The sequence below is a fragment of the Hyperoodon ampullatus genome (assembly GCF_949752795.1).
Source record: "Hyperoodon ampullatus genome assembly, chromosome: 10".
NCBI classification, from domain to species: Eukaryota; Metazoa; Chordata; class Mammalia; order Artiodactyla; family Ziphiidae; genus Hyperoodon; species Hyperoodon ampullatus.
The window spans coordinates 48,919,305-48,938,627 of NC_136923.1; the positions used below are offsets into that span (position 1 = coordinate 48,919,305).

Below are 19,323 nucleotides of genomic sequence, written 5' to 3' on the forward strand. Positions count from 1 at the left end.
TGGGGGCGCCAGAGCTGCCCGGAAACCAGGCTGCATCCTCCAAGCCCTCGTTAAGCTGCCACCCCACAGAGACTCCCGCCTTGCCCACCCGTGATGCCAAGAGAGGCCTCAAACCCCCCAGGCTCCCCCTGGCCGGGGCAGACTGGCCTGTCTCCTGGTCGCCAGGACTCGTGTGGGAAAGCCCAAGGTACCCACAGCCCCATCCCCTGCCGTCTCCCCGCCTGAACACCACGCCTCCGGTGTGCGGGGAAAGACCACAGAGAAGGCGGTGATGGGGTAGGCGGGGCTGTCCCCAGAGAGTCTGGGAGGGGCCTTTTCCCGGCCACAGGAATGACGGGGAGGAGGCTGGTACCACCTCAAGGTCGGTCCTTTGAACGGCTGCCTCAGCCCCAGGCCCCGGGCCTGCCCTGGGCTCACCTGCTGTTGCTGTCCTCTGCAGAGATGGCGATGGCCACCTGCAGTCCCCGGGGTTTCCCGGAAATGCCCAGAACCAGTGGCTCCTTCATGCCCGACACGTTACAAGGGAGGGCCAGGTCCATCAACTCGTCCTATAAGGAAGCCCACCGGGAGTGCATCACTCAGGTAAAGCCCAGGGCTTGGCCTCAGCAGAGGGGTCTCAGATGGGCTCCCGCAGCACAGGAGGCTGCTTGGGGGGGCGCTCAACCCAAAGGTCTTGTCCAGGCTCACCTCTGTGGAAGGGCTCCCAGACCCTCCGGTGGGCCACTATGCCCAGACCCGGCCTGTCAGCCCACCCCTGCCCCCCCGGAGGCCTGGCCCCTTCCTCAGGGCTCCTGGCTGTGAGTCGGCCCCAAATACCTGGGCAGCCCCACGTGAAGGAGACCCCTCCAAGCAGACCTCTGGAGAAGCCACACATTTATCCTGATGAAGCTGCTACCATAGAAATCAAGCCCTTCCTGCGTGAGGTCTGCTCTGTGCCAGGCCTGGGCCCAGCCATCACCCTTGAGCTCAGGCTCAGCTGTGTAAGAAAGCCCACCGTCCACATGTTCGCCAGAGAGGACTGGGACCTGGGCCTGCTAGCCCCTGCAAGGAAGAAGTTTCTTTCCCCACAAGAACCACAAATGGATAGCCGGCAACCACCCAAGTACTGAGCACATTCGGCCCAATGGCCTTCCTGTGAGCTGCACCCAGGAGAAGCTGTGTCCTTCTTGGGAGGAACCTGGGTGCCGCTCAGACTCCCCTGCAGCACCCAGCACAGGGCTGGCCGTGGGCAGCAGCTCTGCTCAGCATCTCCAGGCAGCTGGAAAGCTGGGCCCACCTGTTCCAAAGAGAACGGCCTGGCGAGGGCTAAAGGTGGTGCCCAAGGGTGTCAGGGCACATCCAGGCCCTGTGTCCCTAGACAGCAGGCCCAGTGGGAGTGGGGACCCCAGACCCAAATGCAAGAAGTCTCTTCCCCACTGACACAGCCCAGGAGAGGGGTCTGGGGTGGACCTCCTGGCCGGCACAGATGCAGGCAGCCAGGGGAGCTTCCTGGGCACGTAGGCCCCTGAGCCCTCACTTGCCTGGGTATGAGCAGTCAACTCGAGGCTGAACTGGCGCTCCTCACTGGGGCCCAGCGTGCCATGTGTGGGGGAGACTTTTGCTGTGCAGAAGCTTGCTTGGAGCCCCAGGAGCTGGAAGACACATGGGTGGGTCACGTGCTGGGCTTCCACGATGGACCCGGGGTCCAGACAGAGGGCTCAGCACCGCCGCATACTCTGGGGAGGCTGGCGGACTGGGGGCCCCCAGCAGGGTGGGGTGCTCTTGAGTGGGGATAAACCTCAGGTCCCTCTCCTCTCCTCTCCCACCACAGATGGACCTCATCCCTGTCAGGGGTTCTCTGGACTAAATACGCCACCCTGGGAGGCCCAGGGTGATGGGGAACCGGGACAGCTGGCTCCGATGCTCAGGGACGTGGCCCCATCTGCCATGGCACGTGGGGCAGGCGGCAGAGCCAGCCCCAGGGGCAGTAATCCGTTCTGGGAGGTGTCTGGGGGACAATGTCCCCCTCCACACAGGCCTCTGGGGCTGAGGGTTGCAGGCCTAGGGCCCGACAGTGTGGGCTCACCCACCTTGCCCCAGTGGAACTGGGTGGGCAGGAGCGTGCCATTGATGAGTGTGACAGGCGTCTTGGTGGGCACGCCCAGGTAGAGGTTGGTGACCTCCACCTGGCTGCTCTGCAGGTACACATAGGGCTCCTGCACCTCGGCATACACAGGCAGGTGGCTGGAACACAAGGAAATAAAAGTCATACTCAACAGAAAGGAAGAATTAAAACTCCTCCCTATGTGCAGATGACATGATGGTCTATGTAGAAAATCCCAAGGAATCGATTTTTTTTTTAAAATCTTAGAACTAATGAGTGAGTCAGCAAAGTGACAGGGTAAAAATCAACACATAAAAATCAATCACTTTTTTTTTTTTTTTTGCTGTGCCAGGAGTCTTGTGGGATTTTTAGTTCCCTGACCAGGATCAAACCCGGGCCCTCGGCAGTAACGCACGGAGTCCTAACCACTGGACCGCCAGGGAACTCCAAAATCAATCACATTTTTACAGGCTAACAAAGAACGTGTAGAAACAGAAGTTAAAAATATAATACCATTTATAATTGCTCAAAAAATTGAAATACTTCGGTAAATATCTAATAAAACACATATAGAATTTGTGTGCTGAAAACTACAAAAACACCAATGAAAGAAATTGAAGATGACTATAAATAGAGAGGCATAAATCATGTTCATGGATTAAAAAACTCAACACAGATGTCAATTCTCCCCAAATTGATCTATTAAGTTTAACACAATTCTTATCAAACTCCTAGCCAGGATTTTTGTAGATATAGACAAGCTTATCATAACATTTATATAGAAAGATAAAGGACACAGACTAAAACAATTTTTAAAAAGAATACAGTGGGAAATTACTGGATGTTAAGACTTACTATACAGCTACAGCAATCAAGATAGTGTGTTACTGGTGGAGGGTTGTATACAACAGATCAATGGAACAATGTAGAAAACCTAGAAATAGACCCACACAAATATGTCTGAGGGTATTTTTTTTCTTATATAAGGAATGGAGATAACATGCATTTTGCTTTTAACTTTTTATTTTGAAATACTGTAGATTCACATGCAGCTGTAACAAAAACAAATACAAAGGGATCCAATATACTCTTCACCCAATTTCCCAATAGTAACATCTTGCCTAACTATAGCACAATGTCACAAGCAGGAGACCAAGATGGATACAATCCAGCAATCTTATTCAGACCCCATCAGGTTTACATGGACTCGTTACTTCTACGCAATTTTATCACATGCAGATACGCATGACACCACCACAGTCAAGACACAGAACAGTTCCATTACAAGGATGTCTCATGCTATCTTCTTTTTTTTTAACGTCCTCCTCACTCTCATTTTTCTTTTTTTTTTGGCCATAAATTTCTGAGTGCTGTTCACTTTGTTCAATAATTAAGGATTCTTCCAAAAGACAAAAAAAACCTTTACAATCTTGGCCAGCTTGGCAATCCTCAAGAATATCAAGGAAGAAAAGACTTGTCCCCATAAAGAGCTGTAAAATATATTTGAAAATGAGGTTTAATTGCAGTTATCATGCTATCTTTTTATAGCCACAGAACGAGACTGAGATAGGTCATAGATTCAAAAGCCAAACAAAAGATAGAGATTGGCAAAATGTATTTTAAAAAATGATCCCACTGTATACTGTCTGCAAGAGACACCTTAGATTCAAAGACACAAATATGCCAATAGTAAAAGGATGGAAAAATATACTGCAAACAGTACCCAAAAGAGAGCTATAGTAGCTATTTTAATGTGGGATGAAATAGACTTTAGGATAAAAATTGTTACTAGAGACAAAGAAGGGTATTTTATAATTATAAAAAGGTCAACCCATCAGGAAAACATTACAATTATAAATACACATGTCTAACAACAGTGTTCCAAAATACATGAAGCAAAAAATGACAGGATTGAAGGGAGAAACTGACAGTTCCAAAATAATGATTAGAGGTTTCAATACCTCATTTTAAATAGTGGACAGAAGAACTAAGCAGAAGATGAACAGGAAACAGAAGACTTAACACTATAAACCAACCAGACCTCTATACAACACTCTATCCAACAACAGCAAAATGCTTCCTATGTGTACATGGAATATTCTCTAGAACAGATCCTAAGATAGCTCATACAACAAGCCTCAGATTTAAAAGGCTGAAATTATACAAAGTATGTTCTCCAACTACAAGAGAATCAAATTAAAAATCAACAACAGAAAATAATTTGGGAAACAAAAATATGTGTAAATTAAACAACACACTCCTAAATAAACAATAGGTCAAATAAGAAATAAAAATTTTTGGTTGAATTATGCAAAAATTAGTGAAAAACACCACATTAATTTTAAAAAGGACAAAAATGGCATGATTATTTCAAAAGACGCAGAAAAAACATTCAATGAAATCTAACGTTCTTTCATGAGAAAAACAATCAGCAAACTAGGAACAGAAGGGAACTTCCACAACCTGATAAAGGACATCTACAAAAAGCCTACAGCTAATATCATACTTAAAGGTGAAAGACAATGTTTTCCTTTTAAGATCGGGAACAAGGCAAGGACATCCACCCCTGCCACTTTCATTCAACACTGTACTGGAGTATTATTAGGTCCATTAGGCAGGAAATAGAAAGGAAAGGCATCCAGATTGGAAAGGAAGATGTAGGGACTTCCCTCGTGGCTCAGTAGTTAAGAATCTGCCTGCCAATGCAGGGGACACGGGTTCGAGCCCTGGTCCGGGAAGATCCCACATGCCACACAGCAACTAAGCCCATGCACCACAACTACTGAGCCTGTGCTCTAGAGTCCGCGAGCCACAACTGCTGAGCCTGCACACCACAACTACTGAAGCCCATGCGCCCTAGAGCCCACGCTCCACAACAAGAGAAGCCACCTCAATGAGAAGCCCATGCACCACAGGAAGAGTAGCCCCCGCTCGTCACAACTAGAGAAAGCCTGTGCACAGCAACGAAGACCCAACACAGCCAAAAATAAATAAATAAATAAAAATTTAAAAGAAAAAAAAAGGAAAGGAAGATGTAAAATTATCTCTAAATGTAGACGACATGATCTTCTATTTAGAAAACTATTAGAAGTAATGTGTTCAGCAAGGTTGTAGGATACAAGGTCAATATACAAAAAACTATTTGTATTTCTACACACCCACAATGAATAATAATAAAATGTGATTAAGAAAAGTCCATTTCCAAAAGCATCAAAAATGATAAAATACTTAGGAATAACGTTAACAAAAAAAGTACAAGACGTGTACACTGAAAACCTCACTGAAAGAAATGAAAAGACCTAAATAAATGGAAAGACATTTCATGTTCAAGAATGGGAAGACTTAATATTGTCAGGATGGCAGTACTCCCCAAACTGATTGGCAGATTCAACACACTCCCTATTAAAATCCCAGCTGCTTCTTTGCAGAAATTGATAAACTGGTCCTAAAATTCATACAGAAATTCAAAGAACCCAGAATAGCCAAAACAATCTTGAGAAAGAAAAACAAAGTTGGAGAATTCATACTTCCTGATTTCAAAACTTACTATAAAGCCACATTAATCAAAACAAGGTTGATATGGCATAAGAACAGACCTATAGATCAATGGAACAGAACTGACAGTCCATAAGTAAACCCTCATGTTTACAGTCAACTGATTTTTGACAAAGGGTGCCAAGACAATTCAATGGATAAAGTAAAGTCTTTTTAAGAAACGTACTGAGACAACTGATTATCTAGTTGGAAAAGAATGAACTTGGATTCTTTTCTCACACCATACACAAAAACTAACTCAAAATGGATCAGAGACCTAAGAATAAGAACTAAAACTATAAAACTCTCAGAAGAAAACATGTGAGTAAATATTTGTGACATTAGGCAATGGTTTCTTAGATATAACACCAAAAGCAACAAAAGAGAAAAATACATAAACTGGAATTCACCAAAATTTAAAACTTTTGTGCTTCAAAGTATACATACCATCAAGAAAGTGAAAGGACCATTCTCAGAATGGGAGAAAATATTTGAAAATCATATACCTAATAATAGACATGTATCTAGAATATAAAGAACAACACTTCCATCTCAAAAAAAAAAGGAACACTTGTATCTCAATAATAAAAAGACAAATAACCTTATTTTTTTTAATGGGCACAGAATTCAAGAGATAGTTCTCCAAAGAGGATCTACAGATAACCAATAAGCATATGAAAGATGCTAAACATCATCTGCCATCAGGAAAACTCAAATCAAATCCTCAGTGAAATATCACTTCACACACACCAGGATGAGTACCACTGAAGGATAGATTGTAACAAGTGTTGTTGAGGAAGAGAAGAAATAGGAGAGCAGGGTGGAGAAGGATGGAGAGTGGGTCCCGACTGGCAACTATCATATTTGCCCCATATATCATTATTATAATAAGATACACTATGTTAACATTATGCATAATTTGTGAAAAATTTTAAATAAAGAATAAAGTAAATATAATGCTATTCCAATGAGAAAAAAATTAAAAGAAAGGATGTAATCAGATTAACTGATAAAACAGAGGAGAACATAACTATTACTTAAGACCCCTGGAGAAGGCCAAGCAGAGATTCCGTAACAGTGGAATGAGAGGCATCACAAGGCAGGGTGGGCTGTGGGGAAAGAGCAGGGGATGTAACTGAAGGACCGCTGGGAGATTTATCGTGGCGGGTTCAGCTATACTGGCTCCCAGAGCTCAGGCATCACACAGAAGACTGGTAAATCCTGCAGCAGGATTTACCCCACCCGCAGTGAAGAATGTAGGCGTGGCCCTGGAGAGAGGTCACAGCAGATCCTGCAGGAACACTGGGCTTCTCAACTGTCTCCGAGGGAAAACGACCAAAAAGATCCTATTTATGAAGGAAGGAAGGGACTGATTCGTGTAGCTGGCCAGTGTGGGTTTCCTCGACTGTTTGTCTTGGGCTGTTTTCCCCAAAGCCCCCTTCCCTTTACGGGATTCAGGAAGCTGTCTGCTCTGAGGGTACTCACACACACTCAGTCCTGGGAGGAGGACTCCATCCACACCTACACCCACATACTCAGAGGAAACTGACACCACCGGCTCCTTATGCAAATCAACTTCCTGCTTCAGAACAGGAATGGGCAGCCAAGGATTCTTAGATGTAGAAAGAAACCCAAAAAGTGAAGAAAGATTCCAAACCAGAATCTGAGGAAACTAAAATTAGTTTCCTCGGGGTAATCTGAGAGGCTGTTGAATCCATAAGACAATAACAGATGACTACAGAAAAGGAACAATTCATAAAAAAAAAAAAAAAAAAGCTTGAAATTGAAAAGCATGATTGCCAAAACAAGGGTATCCACCAGAGACTGAATTAGTGACCTGCAGGGCCAAGGGCATATCCCTGAGCGAGGAGAAAAACCCCAAGAGATGGAAAATATGAGGAAAATGGTTAAACTCATGCAGTATAGATCCAGCAGGTTTGTGGTGGACTGTGGTAGCTATTGTTTTTACTGTCCAGCAAGCTTTCCCACCTGCCTCTTCTGGAGCTGGATCCTTGCCCCCTGCCACGGGGAGGTAGGGCCTGTGAGGGGAGGTAGGGCCTGTGAGGGGAGGTAGGGCCTGTGAGGGGAGGTGACTAAAGAGATCCATTCAGAGTGTATCTCTGGAGAAAGCTGATTTCATTTTTCACAGAGGTTATTAAGCTGGGAGTGTGTGAGCCTGGAACTCTAAGTGGCCCCCTTCCCTGGGGCATTGTGGCCAAGGGCCCCTGCCAATAGGGGAGAGAAAGGCCAACAAAGAGAGAGAAGCAGAGTTGAAGGATGGGGTAGGTGCAGGAGAGGGAAGGAGGGTGGACAGTGAGAGAGAAGTAGAAGACCAGACAAAGGAAGAGGCTGGAGCTCTGGATTCGGTAGGGCAGGAATGCCCAGGTACATGAGCCAATGGTTCCCCCTTTTTGCCTAAATTGATGTGTTTCCCTCACTTGCAACTGTAAACGTTCTGATTAATACAAGGTCCTTTAAGAAGAAAGAATAGAGATAAGAAAAGAAAGGAAATAAGCAGAGACTGAATAAAAGGTATTCATTCTGCCTGAGGAGAAGACAGACTTAACCTTCTTATTTAAGGATCATGAAGAACCACACAATTACTGGTGGGTTTGAAAAGATTCATACTTAGACCCATAATGTTAGTTGTAGAAAAGCACATTTGAATGAGACATTGCTGGTACTTTCCCCCCTGTTGCTGGTCCAAGTACCAAAAGTCTGAGAATATCTGTCACTGTGAGAGTCTGGGGTGATGGGCATCTCATACCCTGGAGGTGGAAGTATAAAATGGCACATTCTCTTTGGAGGATAATTCAAGTATTCATGAAGATTTAAAGTGAGCAGTTAAAGTTTTTATAACAAAATACAAAATACTTGCAGAAATGACTACAAAACAAATATACAGTTTAAATATCTATACAGTTTAAAGAATAATAATAAAAAGAACATCTGTGTACCACCCCCGCCTAGCTTAAGAAACAAAATGTTACCACCAGTCAACTTAAGAAAATGAATATTATGCTTCAAAATAGTTTGAGAAGGGTTGGGCGGAGAAATGGATGAGGCATGTGAATGAAGCAGTATTTGTCGTGATTTGATAATTACTGAAAGTAGATGTTGGATACACAGGGGTTCATTATACTATACTATTTTTATGTACGTAAGAAATTTTCCATGAGAAAGGAAGGAAGGAAGGAAAGGAGGGAGTGAGGGAGGGAATATCATTAATAACCTTCGAAATCTCCAGTGTGTTCCTCCCAGAATACAATGGTATTTGCTCATTTAAAAATGCCATGTATACACTCAACTAATATTTGACAAGAGAGCCAATAATAGCCAGTATCACAACTAGAGAAAGCCTGTGTGCAGCAACAAAGAGCCAACCTAACCATAAATAAATAAATAAATAAATTTATTAAAAAATTAAAAAAAAAAGACTACCCTAAACAGGCATTTCTCCAAAGAAGACATACAGATGGCCAATGGGCACATGAAAAGATGCTCAACATCACTAATTATTAGAGAAATGCTAATCAGAACTACAATGAGGTATCACCTCATATCAGTCAGAATGACCGTCATCAAAAAGTCTAAAAATAGGGCTTCCCTGGTGGCGCAGTGGTTGAGAGTCCGCCTGCCGAAGCAGGGGATACGGGTTCGTGTCCCAGTCTGGGAGGATCCCACATGCCACGGAGCGGCTGGGCCCGTGGGCCATGGACACTGAGCCTGCGCGTCCGGAGCCTGTTGCTCTGCAAGACGAGAGGCCACAACAGTGAGAGGCCCGCATACCTCAAAAAAAAAAAAAAAAGTCTACAAATAATAAATGCTAGAGAGGTTGTGGAGAAAAGGGAACTTTCCTACACTGTTGGTGGGAATGTAAATTGGTTCAACTGTTTTGGAGAACTGTATAGAGCTTCCTTAAAAAACTAAAAATAGCATTAAAATATGATCCTACAATCTCATTCCTGGGTATATATCCAGAGAAAAATCATAATTCAAAAAGATACATGCACCCTGATGTTCACTGCAGCACTATTTACAATAGCCAAGTCATGGAAGCAACCAAAATGTACATCAACAGATAAATGGATAAAGAAGACGTGGTACACATAGACAATGGAATAATACTCAGCCATAAAAAAAATGAATGAAATAATGCCATTTGCAGCAACATGAATGGCCCTAGAGATTTCTTTTTTTTTTTTCATTTTTGGCTGCACTGCACTGCTTGTGGGATATTAGTTCCCCAACCAGGGGCTGAACCCGGGCCCCAGCAGTGAAAGCGCCAAGTCCCAACCACTGGACTGCCAGGGAATTCCCAAGATTATCATATTAAGTGAAGTAAGTCAGACAGAGAAAGACAAATATCATATGATATCACTTATATGTGGAATCTAAAAAAAAGGATACAAATAAAGTTATTTACAAAGCAGACACAGACTCACAGACATAGAAAACAAACTTATGGTTACCAAAGGGGATAATGGTGCAGGGGCGGGGAGAGATAAATTAGGAGTCTGGGATTAACATATACACACTACTATATATAAAACAAGTAAACAACAAGGACCTACTGTACAGTACAGGAAACTATAGTCAATATCTTGTAATAACATATAATGGAAAAGAATCTGAAAAAGAATATATTATGTGTATGTGTAACTGAATCACTTTGCTGTGCACTTGAAACTAACACAACATTCTAAATTAACTATACTTCAATTTTTAAAAAAATGAACACCCGGGAAAATGTCCTGGGAAAGGACAGTCTCTTCAACAAATGTTGCTGGGAAAGCTGGAAAACCACATGTAGAAAAATGAAATTGAACCCCTAGCGTACACCACTCACAAAAATTAACTTGAAATGGCTCAAAGACATAAACATAAGATCTGATACTATAAAACATCTAGAAGAAAACACAGGGAAGAAGTTCCTCAACATCAGTCTTGGGGATGTTTTTTTGGATCTGACACCAAAAGTACAAAAAACAATAAGAGCAAAAATAAACAAGTGAGGGGGACTTCCCTGGTGGTCCAGTGGTTAAGACTCCACGCTCCCAATGCAGGGGGCCCAGGTTCAATCCCTGGTCAGGGAACTGAGATCCCACATACCACAACTAAGCCTGCGTGCCGCAACTACTGAGCCTATGCTCTAGAGCCCTCCCGCCACAACTAGAGAAGCCTGCACGCCGCAACCAGAGAAGCCCGTGCACTGCAATGAAGACCCAGCAAAGCCAAAATAAAATAATTAATTTAAAAAAATTTAAAAAGTGAGACTACATCAAACTAAAAAGCTTCTGCACAGCAAAAGAAGCAATGAACAAAATGAAAAGAAAACCTACCAAATGGGAGAATGTATTTGCACACTGTGGACAAAGAATGCTGCCTGCCATTTCAGTAAACAAAGGATGTTGCAACCATCAAGCCAGCAGTCACTGCACTTGCCTCCACTAGTGCACCCTGAGGGGAATTCAGGATGGAGACAGACAGGGTACCAGCCATAAGTAGTTAAGATGCATATTAAAGGAATGATTTCAATAAGCCCAGAATCTTGCATCTTCCCATACACAGAAAAGCACTAAAATCATTAACTTGAGATGTCTGTTTCTTGTGATTAGCAGTAATCTTTTGATGTTCCCCTGTATGTTGTTTTTGTTTTGTTTTGTTATTTTCAGCAAAAACTCCCATATATTCTGGCTCCTCCCTTACCTCAGAGCTATCTGAGAGGCTGTTTTCTGGACTATAGTCCTCAGTAAGGTCCCAGAATAAAACATAATTCTCAACTTTTAGGTTGTGTGTTTTTTTTTTTAGTCAGCAATAACACATATCTGATAAGGGGTTAATATCCAAAATATATAAAGAACTCATACAACTCAATAGCAAAAAGCCAAACAAATCAAATTAAAAAATGGGCAGAGGAACTAGACATTTTTCCAAAGAAGACATCCAGATGGCCAATAGGTACACGAAGAGATGCTCAGCAACACTAACCATCAGGGAAATGCAAATCAAAACCACAGTGAGGGGCTTCCCTGGTGGTGCAGTGGTTGAGAGTCCGCCTGCCGATGCAGGGGACACGGGTTCGTGCCCCGGTCCGGGAAGATCCCACATGCTGCAGAGCGGCTGGGCCCGTGAGCCATGGCCGCTGAGCCTGCGCGTCCGGAGCCTGTGCTCCACAACGGGAGAGGCCACAACAGTGAGAGGCCCGCATACCGCAAAAAAAAAAAAAAAGATGACAAGTGTTGGTGAGGATGTGGAGAAAAGGGAACCCTTGTACACCATTGGTAGGAATATAAATTGGTTCAGCCACAACAGAAAAAGTATGAAGGTTCCTCAAAATATTAAAAATAGAACTACCACCTGACCCAGCAATTCCACTTCTGGGTATATATCCAAAGGAAGTGAAAACAGGATATCAAGGAGATATTTGCACCCCCATGTTTACTGCATTATTCACAACAGCCAAGGTATGGCGCACCCTAACTGTCTGTCAACAGATTGATGGGTAAAGATGATATGGTATATGCATACAATGGAACATTACTCAGCCATGGGAAAGAAGGAAATCCTGCCATTTGCGACAACATGGATGGACCTTGAGAATATTACGCCAAGTGAGATAAGTCAGACAGAGACAAATACTGTAATATCTCACTTATATGTAGAATCTAAAAAAGTCAAGTTTGTGGAAACAGAGAGTAGGACGGTGGTTACCAGGGGCTGGGGGTGCCCAGCATCTGGAAAGATGCTGTTTAAGGGTACAAACTTGCAACTAGTAGGTGAATGGGTCCTGAAGATCTAATGTGAAGTATGGTGCTTATGGATACCAATACTGTATTATATACATCAAATCTGCTGGGAGACTTGATTATTCCCACCACAAAAATGAAATGATATTTAGGTGAAGTGATGGAGGTGTAAGCTAACACTACAATGGAAATCATGCTGCAATATATAAATGAATCAGGTCAGTATGTTGTACAACTTAAACTTAGTGACATGTCAACTGCATTCCAATAAAAGAGAAAATCTGCCACAGTTATTTTGCATCCATTCTCCTGTTGATGAATGTTGGCTGCTTCCAGTTTTTCACTGTCATGAACAGTCCAGCTATGAGCCTTCCAGCATGAGCACACGGCTCCCACTGCACACGTGTAAGTCTCTCTGGGATTATATCCAGAAGGACTGATGCTGGACCAAGGGTATTGTAACCCTTACTAGGTAACAATAAAGTGTTGTCCAAAGTGGTTGCATTAATGTATATTCCTTTAGCATATACACACTAGAAGGATATATATACCCCATAATATTACTAGTGAATGATCTCCAGGTAATAGGTTATGGATCATTTTCATTTTCTTTTCTGTAATTTCCAAATTTCATAGAATAAACACATATCAAGACCTTTAAATTCTGAAACGTCTATAGACAAATACGTAACTACACACAATATAAATAAATATGCCACGAATATGCAAAGAGTGTGTCGTACTGGCTCCCTCCCTACCCCCTTACCTGCAGGTCCCATTTACCACCTCCAGCTTCAGGACGGTCTGCAGACACTGGCAGTGCCGGGCCTCCAACGTGATGCTCACTCTGCACTCCCCCAGCGGCTGAACTTGGCCACTGGACGGCTCAATGACGAAGGGAGACACCTGATGGGGAGAAGGACGAGGAGTGGGGACACGTGGAACTGCAGAACTGGGTGCTGGTCATGAACAACCAGGGTCGCCCCCAAGCTGCCCCCACCCCCATACCCCGAGCACTTCTAGGATACGGAAGGAGGCAAGCGGGTGGGGGAACACAGCTGAGCAAGAGCTCAGGACGAAGAGGATGAGAACTGAGTCTCCAAGGAAAGGAGGTGGAAGGCAGAGGGAGTCGCCCTTGGTGCGGTGGCTCTGAGAGGTCTGCCCGCCCCGCTGCGTAGGTGCGCGTCAGGAACTGTCGGCTTCAAGTAAGGAAAGCCACCAAGCCCCCAAACCAGGGGAGGGGACAATCTTCCATGTGGCCACAGATTTGCCCTTTGCACCTCTAACTGTGCCTTCCTGGGACAGACCCCTCCCCCTATCCTCTGCTGTAGCTCCTCTCTGAAGCACCTAAATGACAGTATCTGCTGCACGTTTCCTAAGTTGTTTTACAGACGCTAAAACCACCACCAAATGGAAGAAAGTAACTACTTGATGACCATGAGCACGTAGTCCCCAGACCTACTGGAGCCTGAGGATTGCTAACGTTAACCCCTGTGACACCGCCCTGTTACCTCACCATCCACCAAGCAGAGAACTGTGCACGAACTGAGCACATACGCTATGATCCACCTCCCTCACCTGGCCTCCAAAAATGTTTTGCTGAAACCCTTCGGGAAGTTTGAGGTTTTTGAGCACAGCCACCTATTCTCCTCGTCTGGCATCTTACAGTAAACACTACACCTTCCTTCACCACAACCTGGTGTCCGTAGACTGGCTCTACTGCACATGGGCAAGTGGACCCAAGCTTGGTTCGGTAACACACCCATGTGGTCTCTTCCCCACCCCGTCACGCCCTCACCCCACTCAGCCCCACTGCAGGCTAGTTCCCACTCACCCGACATGTCCACCCCCTGCCGCATACCAGGCACTAAAAGGGAAAGGAAAAGGCTTGGGGAGAAGAGTGCCCCTCTTCCTGTCCAGGCTGAGACCAGGAGCACCAGCCTGACTGCGCGGCCCCAGGGTCCCAGATGGGCCGCACTGGCTAGTCGGGGTCTCACTGGACGTTGAAAGATCACAACCAGGAGGGAGGTTACTCTTTGGTCTCTTCCTTCCTTGAGACCAAGGCCATGAAGGAGTGCAAGGCACCTGCCTGGAGGGAGACCTGGCCGCCCCTGCCCGGTCCCACCCCACCTCCACCCTGGCCGCCGTGCTGTGCCATCTTGGGCCCTGTGCCCTCTCACTTCAGAGGTTCCACCGCCCTGGCACTGAAGGGAGGGTGGGCTGGCCTACGTCTCAGGAAACGTGGCTGGCGTGCTCTGGCCTGGCTTGTCCAAGCTTTGGGCCCAAGCTCTGCTGGTAAGGAAAGAGCCCCTTGGCTTTCTTCGTCCGTTGTTCCTCACGTGCCTCTCCTTTGGAGCCTGGTGGGGAGGGGGGGCGGAGGGGGCTATGGTCTGGGTCTGGGTTTCTGGGTCCCCTGGCCTGGGGACATCTACAAACCCCAAATCTCAACATTATTATTATTATTTTTTTTTTTTGCGGTACGCGGGCCTCTCACTGTTGTGGCCTCTCCCATTGCGGAGCACAGGCTCCGGACGTGCAGGCTCAGCGGCCATGGCTCATGGGCCCAGCCGCTCCGCAGCATGTGGGATCTTCCCGGACCAGGGCACGAACCCGTGTCCCCTGCATTGGCAGGCAGATTCTCAACCACTGTGCCACCAGGGAAGCCCCTTCAACATTATTTTTGAGAGCTCACAAGAACACAGCGCAGAGAACTGTAGAGACAGGACTGCTACCAGCTTCGATTACGACATAAATCTCAATGTACTGTGAAACTGACAATTACTTCAACTGTAAAATGTAGTTATTCTTCACAATGGGAGAAAAACACAGACTGGGAATCAGAGAACTTGGATCTGATACGATTCTGCCACCTATTAGCTGTGTGGCCCCGGGGAAGCCCTTGTCCCTCCCTGTTTCTCCTCTATCAAGTGATGAGGTTGGCTGAGGCCCGTAAGTTTCCAACTGTGCTCTGGGAAATCCCAGGGGTGGCTCAGAAGTCCTAGGGCAGGGAAGCAGGATGTGGGGAGTGGTAGGGTGGGGCAGGGATGCCTGACAAGGGGGCCTCTGGGAGTCAAGAACAGTCATACTCTATTCTAGATCTTGGGCTTCTGTTGAAGGTTTCATTTGAAGAAAAGGTTACTGATAGCACCCTGCCCGCAGTCCCAGCGCCAGCCTCTGTGGTTCCATGGTCCAAGCAGTGTGACCAGTGAGCCCTGCGGGGGCCAGTGCTAACTCCAAGCCTGTGGAACAGACCACATGGCAATGTTTCTTGGCAATGGTGTTGGCCAATTCGATGCAAACTGTCATAACTTCTAAGTTTCAGGGTGCCTAGTGGAGAAGCGAGGCCGCCAGGTAAAGGAGAATGGCTTTCAAGTGGAAAGGAAAAGTCCTGGAGAAGGGAAGGTGCATTGGCAAATAAGATGTATGTGTGGCTGTGACTCTCTTTCCTCAGCTCCTGAATGTGGAAGGAAAAGTGTGCGGCCCTCTGAACAACAGGGGAAGTGGGCAGCAGGATGTGGGACCTGGGGAGGGAGGGTGCTTTCACCAGACAAACCTGGCCAGAGTCTCGCACGTGCAGCTGCTGCTCCGACGGAGCTACAGTCACCACGTGGGAAGGGTGGGCATGGTAAGCCAGTGGTTTATAGCTAGCTGCCTGCTGGTGTGGCTTGGGCTTGTTCAAGATTGAACATAGGGCTTCCCTGGTGGTGCAGTGGTTGAGAATCTGCCTGCCAATGCAGGGGACACGGGTTTGAGCCCTGGTCTGGGAAGATCCCACATGCCGTGGAGCAACTAGGCCTGTGAGCCACAATTACTGAGCCTGTGCGTCTGGAGCCTGTGCTCCGCAACAAGAGGCCGCGATAGTGACAGGCCCGCGCACCGCGATGAAATAGTGGCCCCCGCTTGCTGCAACTAGAGAAAGCCCTCGCACAGAAACGCAGACCCAACACAGCCATAAATAAATAAATAAAAATTTTAAAAAGATTGAAATATATATATATATATATATAATTTTTGGCTGTGCCATGCAGCTTGCGGGATCTTAGTTCCCTGACCAGGGATCAAACCCAGGCCCTGGCAGTGAAAGCACCTGAGTCCTAACCACTGGACCACCAGAGAATTCCCTGAACATGGTATTTAAACATGATGCCATGGGTTTCCCTGATGGCACAGTGGTTAAGAATCTACCTGCCAATACAGGGGACACAGGTTCAATTCCTGCAGAGCAACTAAACCCGTGCACCACAACTACTGAGCCTGCACTCTAGAGCCCACGTGCCACAACTACTGAGCCCGTGTGCCACAACTACTGAAGCCCGCGCGCCTAGAGCCCGTGCTCCGCAACAAGAGAAGCCACCACAATGAGAAGTCCACACACTGCAACGAAGAGGTGGCCCCCGCTCGCAGCAACTAGAGAAAGCCCAGCGCGCAGCAACGAAGACCCAACGCAGTCAAAAATAAAATAAATTTATAAAAAACCAAAACAAAACATGATGCCATAATTTAAATGTGATGATGACGATGCTTAGCCACTTTTAATATTTTCTATTTTTAGAGTAAAAGGAAAAGTGCTGTTTGAGTGGAAATGATTTTCCTTTTGGAGCCTTTTGGTTTGGGTGGCAAGCTCACCACCTGGTGGCAGGTACTCAAAACTGCAAGCAGGTTGGGAACCTCTGCAGGGAACCTCTGCAGGGAGCCCCGCCGCCTGCCCCTCCCTGGAGGCCTTTTGGAAGCTTCCCGCCCAACTCAGCTGCCTGTTTTCTTCCTGACTCTGGCTGCTCTGAAAGGAACAGGAAAATCCAGTTCAGGGGTTAAGTTCTGCTGTAGAAAGGACCCCGACTGCCTAGAGACAGGGGATGGGGGACTCTGCGAGGCAAAGGTCACCAGGCAGGCGTTTCCTCTCCAGCCTCCACGCTCTGAAGGCACCAGCAACAGTTCCACGGCTCACACACCACGCGGGTTACTCGGCTCCGGGGGTGGGGTGGGGTGGGGTGGGGTGGGGTGGGGGGAGGGGTGGCACACGAGCCAGCATCCCAGGACTCACGCCCTCTTGCCTTTCTTGCAGGCAGACCCTGCTCTCTTTCATGGACCACGTGGCCGGGAGCTGGCTGACGTTCCGGATCTGGATGGAGTTTGTGGCTCTCTGCCCCAGGCGCAGCAAACCAAACTGAAGGGCTGAGACGTCGATGACGAGGGCAGGCCCCTGAGGCACCCAGAGGGGCCCGTCACTGGGCCACCCGGGCCGTGGGCTCTGTGCCCTACCCCGGCTCCCCATCCGGCCCGCCCAGCCGCCCAGTCCCACCAGAGGCACCTTAAAGGCCGCCTCGATGTGTAAGACCACCGGTGAGGGGGAGTCTTTGATTTCACACAGCAGGTTCTGGCTCGTCGGGCCGGGAACACCCCCGGTAAAGTTCAACTGAAAATCCTCCACCTCGTTGGGCTCTGAGAGAGGGAGAGGAAAGGTGAGCCGTGGAGAAAGGAAGCAGGGGCAGGTCCCCTATGTGGCCGGGCTCAGATACCTGGCCTTGGCGTACTCCTTACCCACCACAGGGCCAGGCTGCGGCTGAAACTGATCAGGGGGCCATGGACCCCTGCACAGGCCCCTTTCACCTCGAGCTCTCCTTCCCCAGCCAGCCCCTCCCTCGGTCCCTGCAGTACCGATGGTCCCCGTGCAGGGCTCCACTTCAATGATGTGGCAGTCGCTGATCTTCCCCCACGTGTACCTGATGGCTGATCTGCTGTTGTTCCACATCTGAAAGACACACCCGAGCCGGGCTCCCTGTCAGATCTGTACTTGCTAAAGGACTGCGGGATTGTGGGCTCACAAGAGGTCCTCTCGACACCTTCCCAGATAAGTCCTGGCCACCCGATGGCACCAACGCACACTGCAGGGTTTGTGGGTGCCAGAGCCGGTCAAAGATCCCTAAACCCAGGAACGGGTGCCACAGTCCTCTCGTTTGGAGGATGCTGGGAAGCTACAAATGACAGACGTGCCCGGCCCAGCGTCTGTTCAAAGCAAGTGGGTTCCAGGGCTCTGGGAAGAGCCTCAGCTTCTCTGCAGTGGCCACCACTGCTGGCCCCACCAGCCGCTTCCTCCCCATGCTCGCGCCCGAGCTCAGCACCATCTCGGGCAGCCTAGGCTGGGGAGGGACAACCACGTACCTTGAAATCCTTCTTTACGTTCACCCCAACATAGTTCTCTCCGGGGATGATGAGGGCATATGGTTCTAAGAGAACCTGGAAAGGTTCCACTGAGCCTTTCACCTCGATTTCCAGGAAAATCACGTCATTCACAGAGTACGAAGGATCCTTCGGGTTTTCCAAGTCCAAGCTGGACACAAACCCACCATGAGCTAGGAGCCATCGTGTCCCCTATCTCTGGTCTTGTGAAAAGAAAGCGCCCCCTGCCCACAGCTCCCAAGCCCCCTGAAATCAGAGGTGTCAGCAATGTCCTGAAACAGATGAATGCCTCTGGCTGGGACGGCAGCTCAACCACAGGCCTGGGACGGGGGTCCCTCCCTGCACCTCCAGGGACCACCCTGCAGCAGCGTCAGCCAGGATCTCCACACCAGCTGACTGGAGGCCCCCCACTGACAGCTTGCTCAGGGAAGCACTGACAGAGGTGACGCCATGGGACAAAACCTCCCCTCATTAGTCGCCACCACCCAGCGGTCACCAGCCTAGTTGCCCAGCGGTAACCGTGAGCCTGGGGCACAGCTCCAAGGTTCCAGGGTGGTGAGTCCAGAGAGCTGTTCCCTGCTTGCGGAGCCCGCTCCAGGCCTGGGTGCCAGGGCAAGGCAAGGCGCTCCCACGTGCCAAAGACTGCCGGGGGTCAGGGGCTCCTCCACTCCGTCCCAGCATGCCCAACTGCGTACCCCTCAGCCAGGGGCCCGGTTCCCGCTCACCTCATGGGCTCTGGGACTTCCTCTAGCACCATCTGGAGCACACTGTGAAAATCCC

At 47.6% G+C, this 19,323-nt stretch overlaps 1 protein-coding gene across 1 annotated transcript in view; it reads right to left on the reverse strand.

The window, feature by feature from the left end:
- Window positions 1-19,323, reverse strand: part of DLEC1 (DLEC1 cilia and flagella associated protein) — a gene marked incomplete at both ends in the record, with an annotated part of 60,060 nt that overhangs the window by 10,367 nt on the left and 30,370 nt on the right. The window contains 9 exons of the mRNA XM_079712617.1: window positions 418-548; window positions 1,521-1,631; window positions 2,070-2,223; window positions 13,133-13,272; window positions 17,408-17,566; window positions 17,675-17,805; window positions 18,022-18,115; window positions 18,526-18,694; window positions 19,269-19,321. Of these exons, the coding sequence (XP_079568743.1) occupies window positions 418-548; window positions 1,521-1,631; window positions 2,070-2,223; window positions 13,133-13,272; window positions 17,408-17,566; window positions 17,675-17,805; window positions 18,022-18,115; window positions 18,526-18,694; window positions 19,269-19,321 (1,142 nt within the window). The remainder of the gene's footprint in view (window positions 1-417; window positions 549-1,520; window positions 1,632-2,069; window positions 2,224-13,132; window positions 13,273-17,407; window positions 17,567-17,674; window positions 17,806-18,021; window positions 18,116-18,525; window positions 18,695-19,268; window positions 19,322-19,323) is intronic.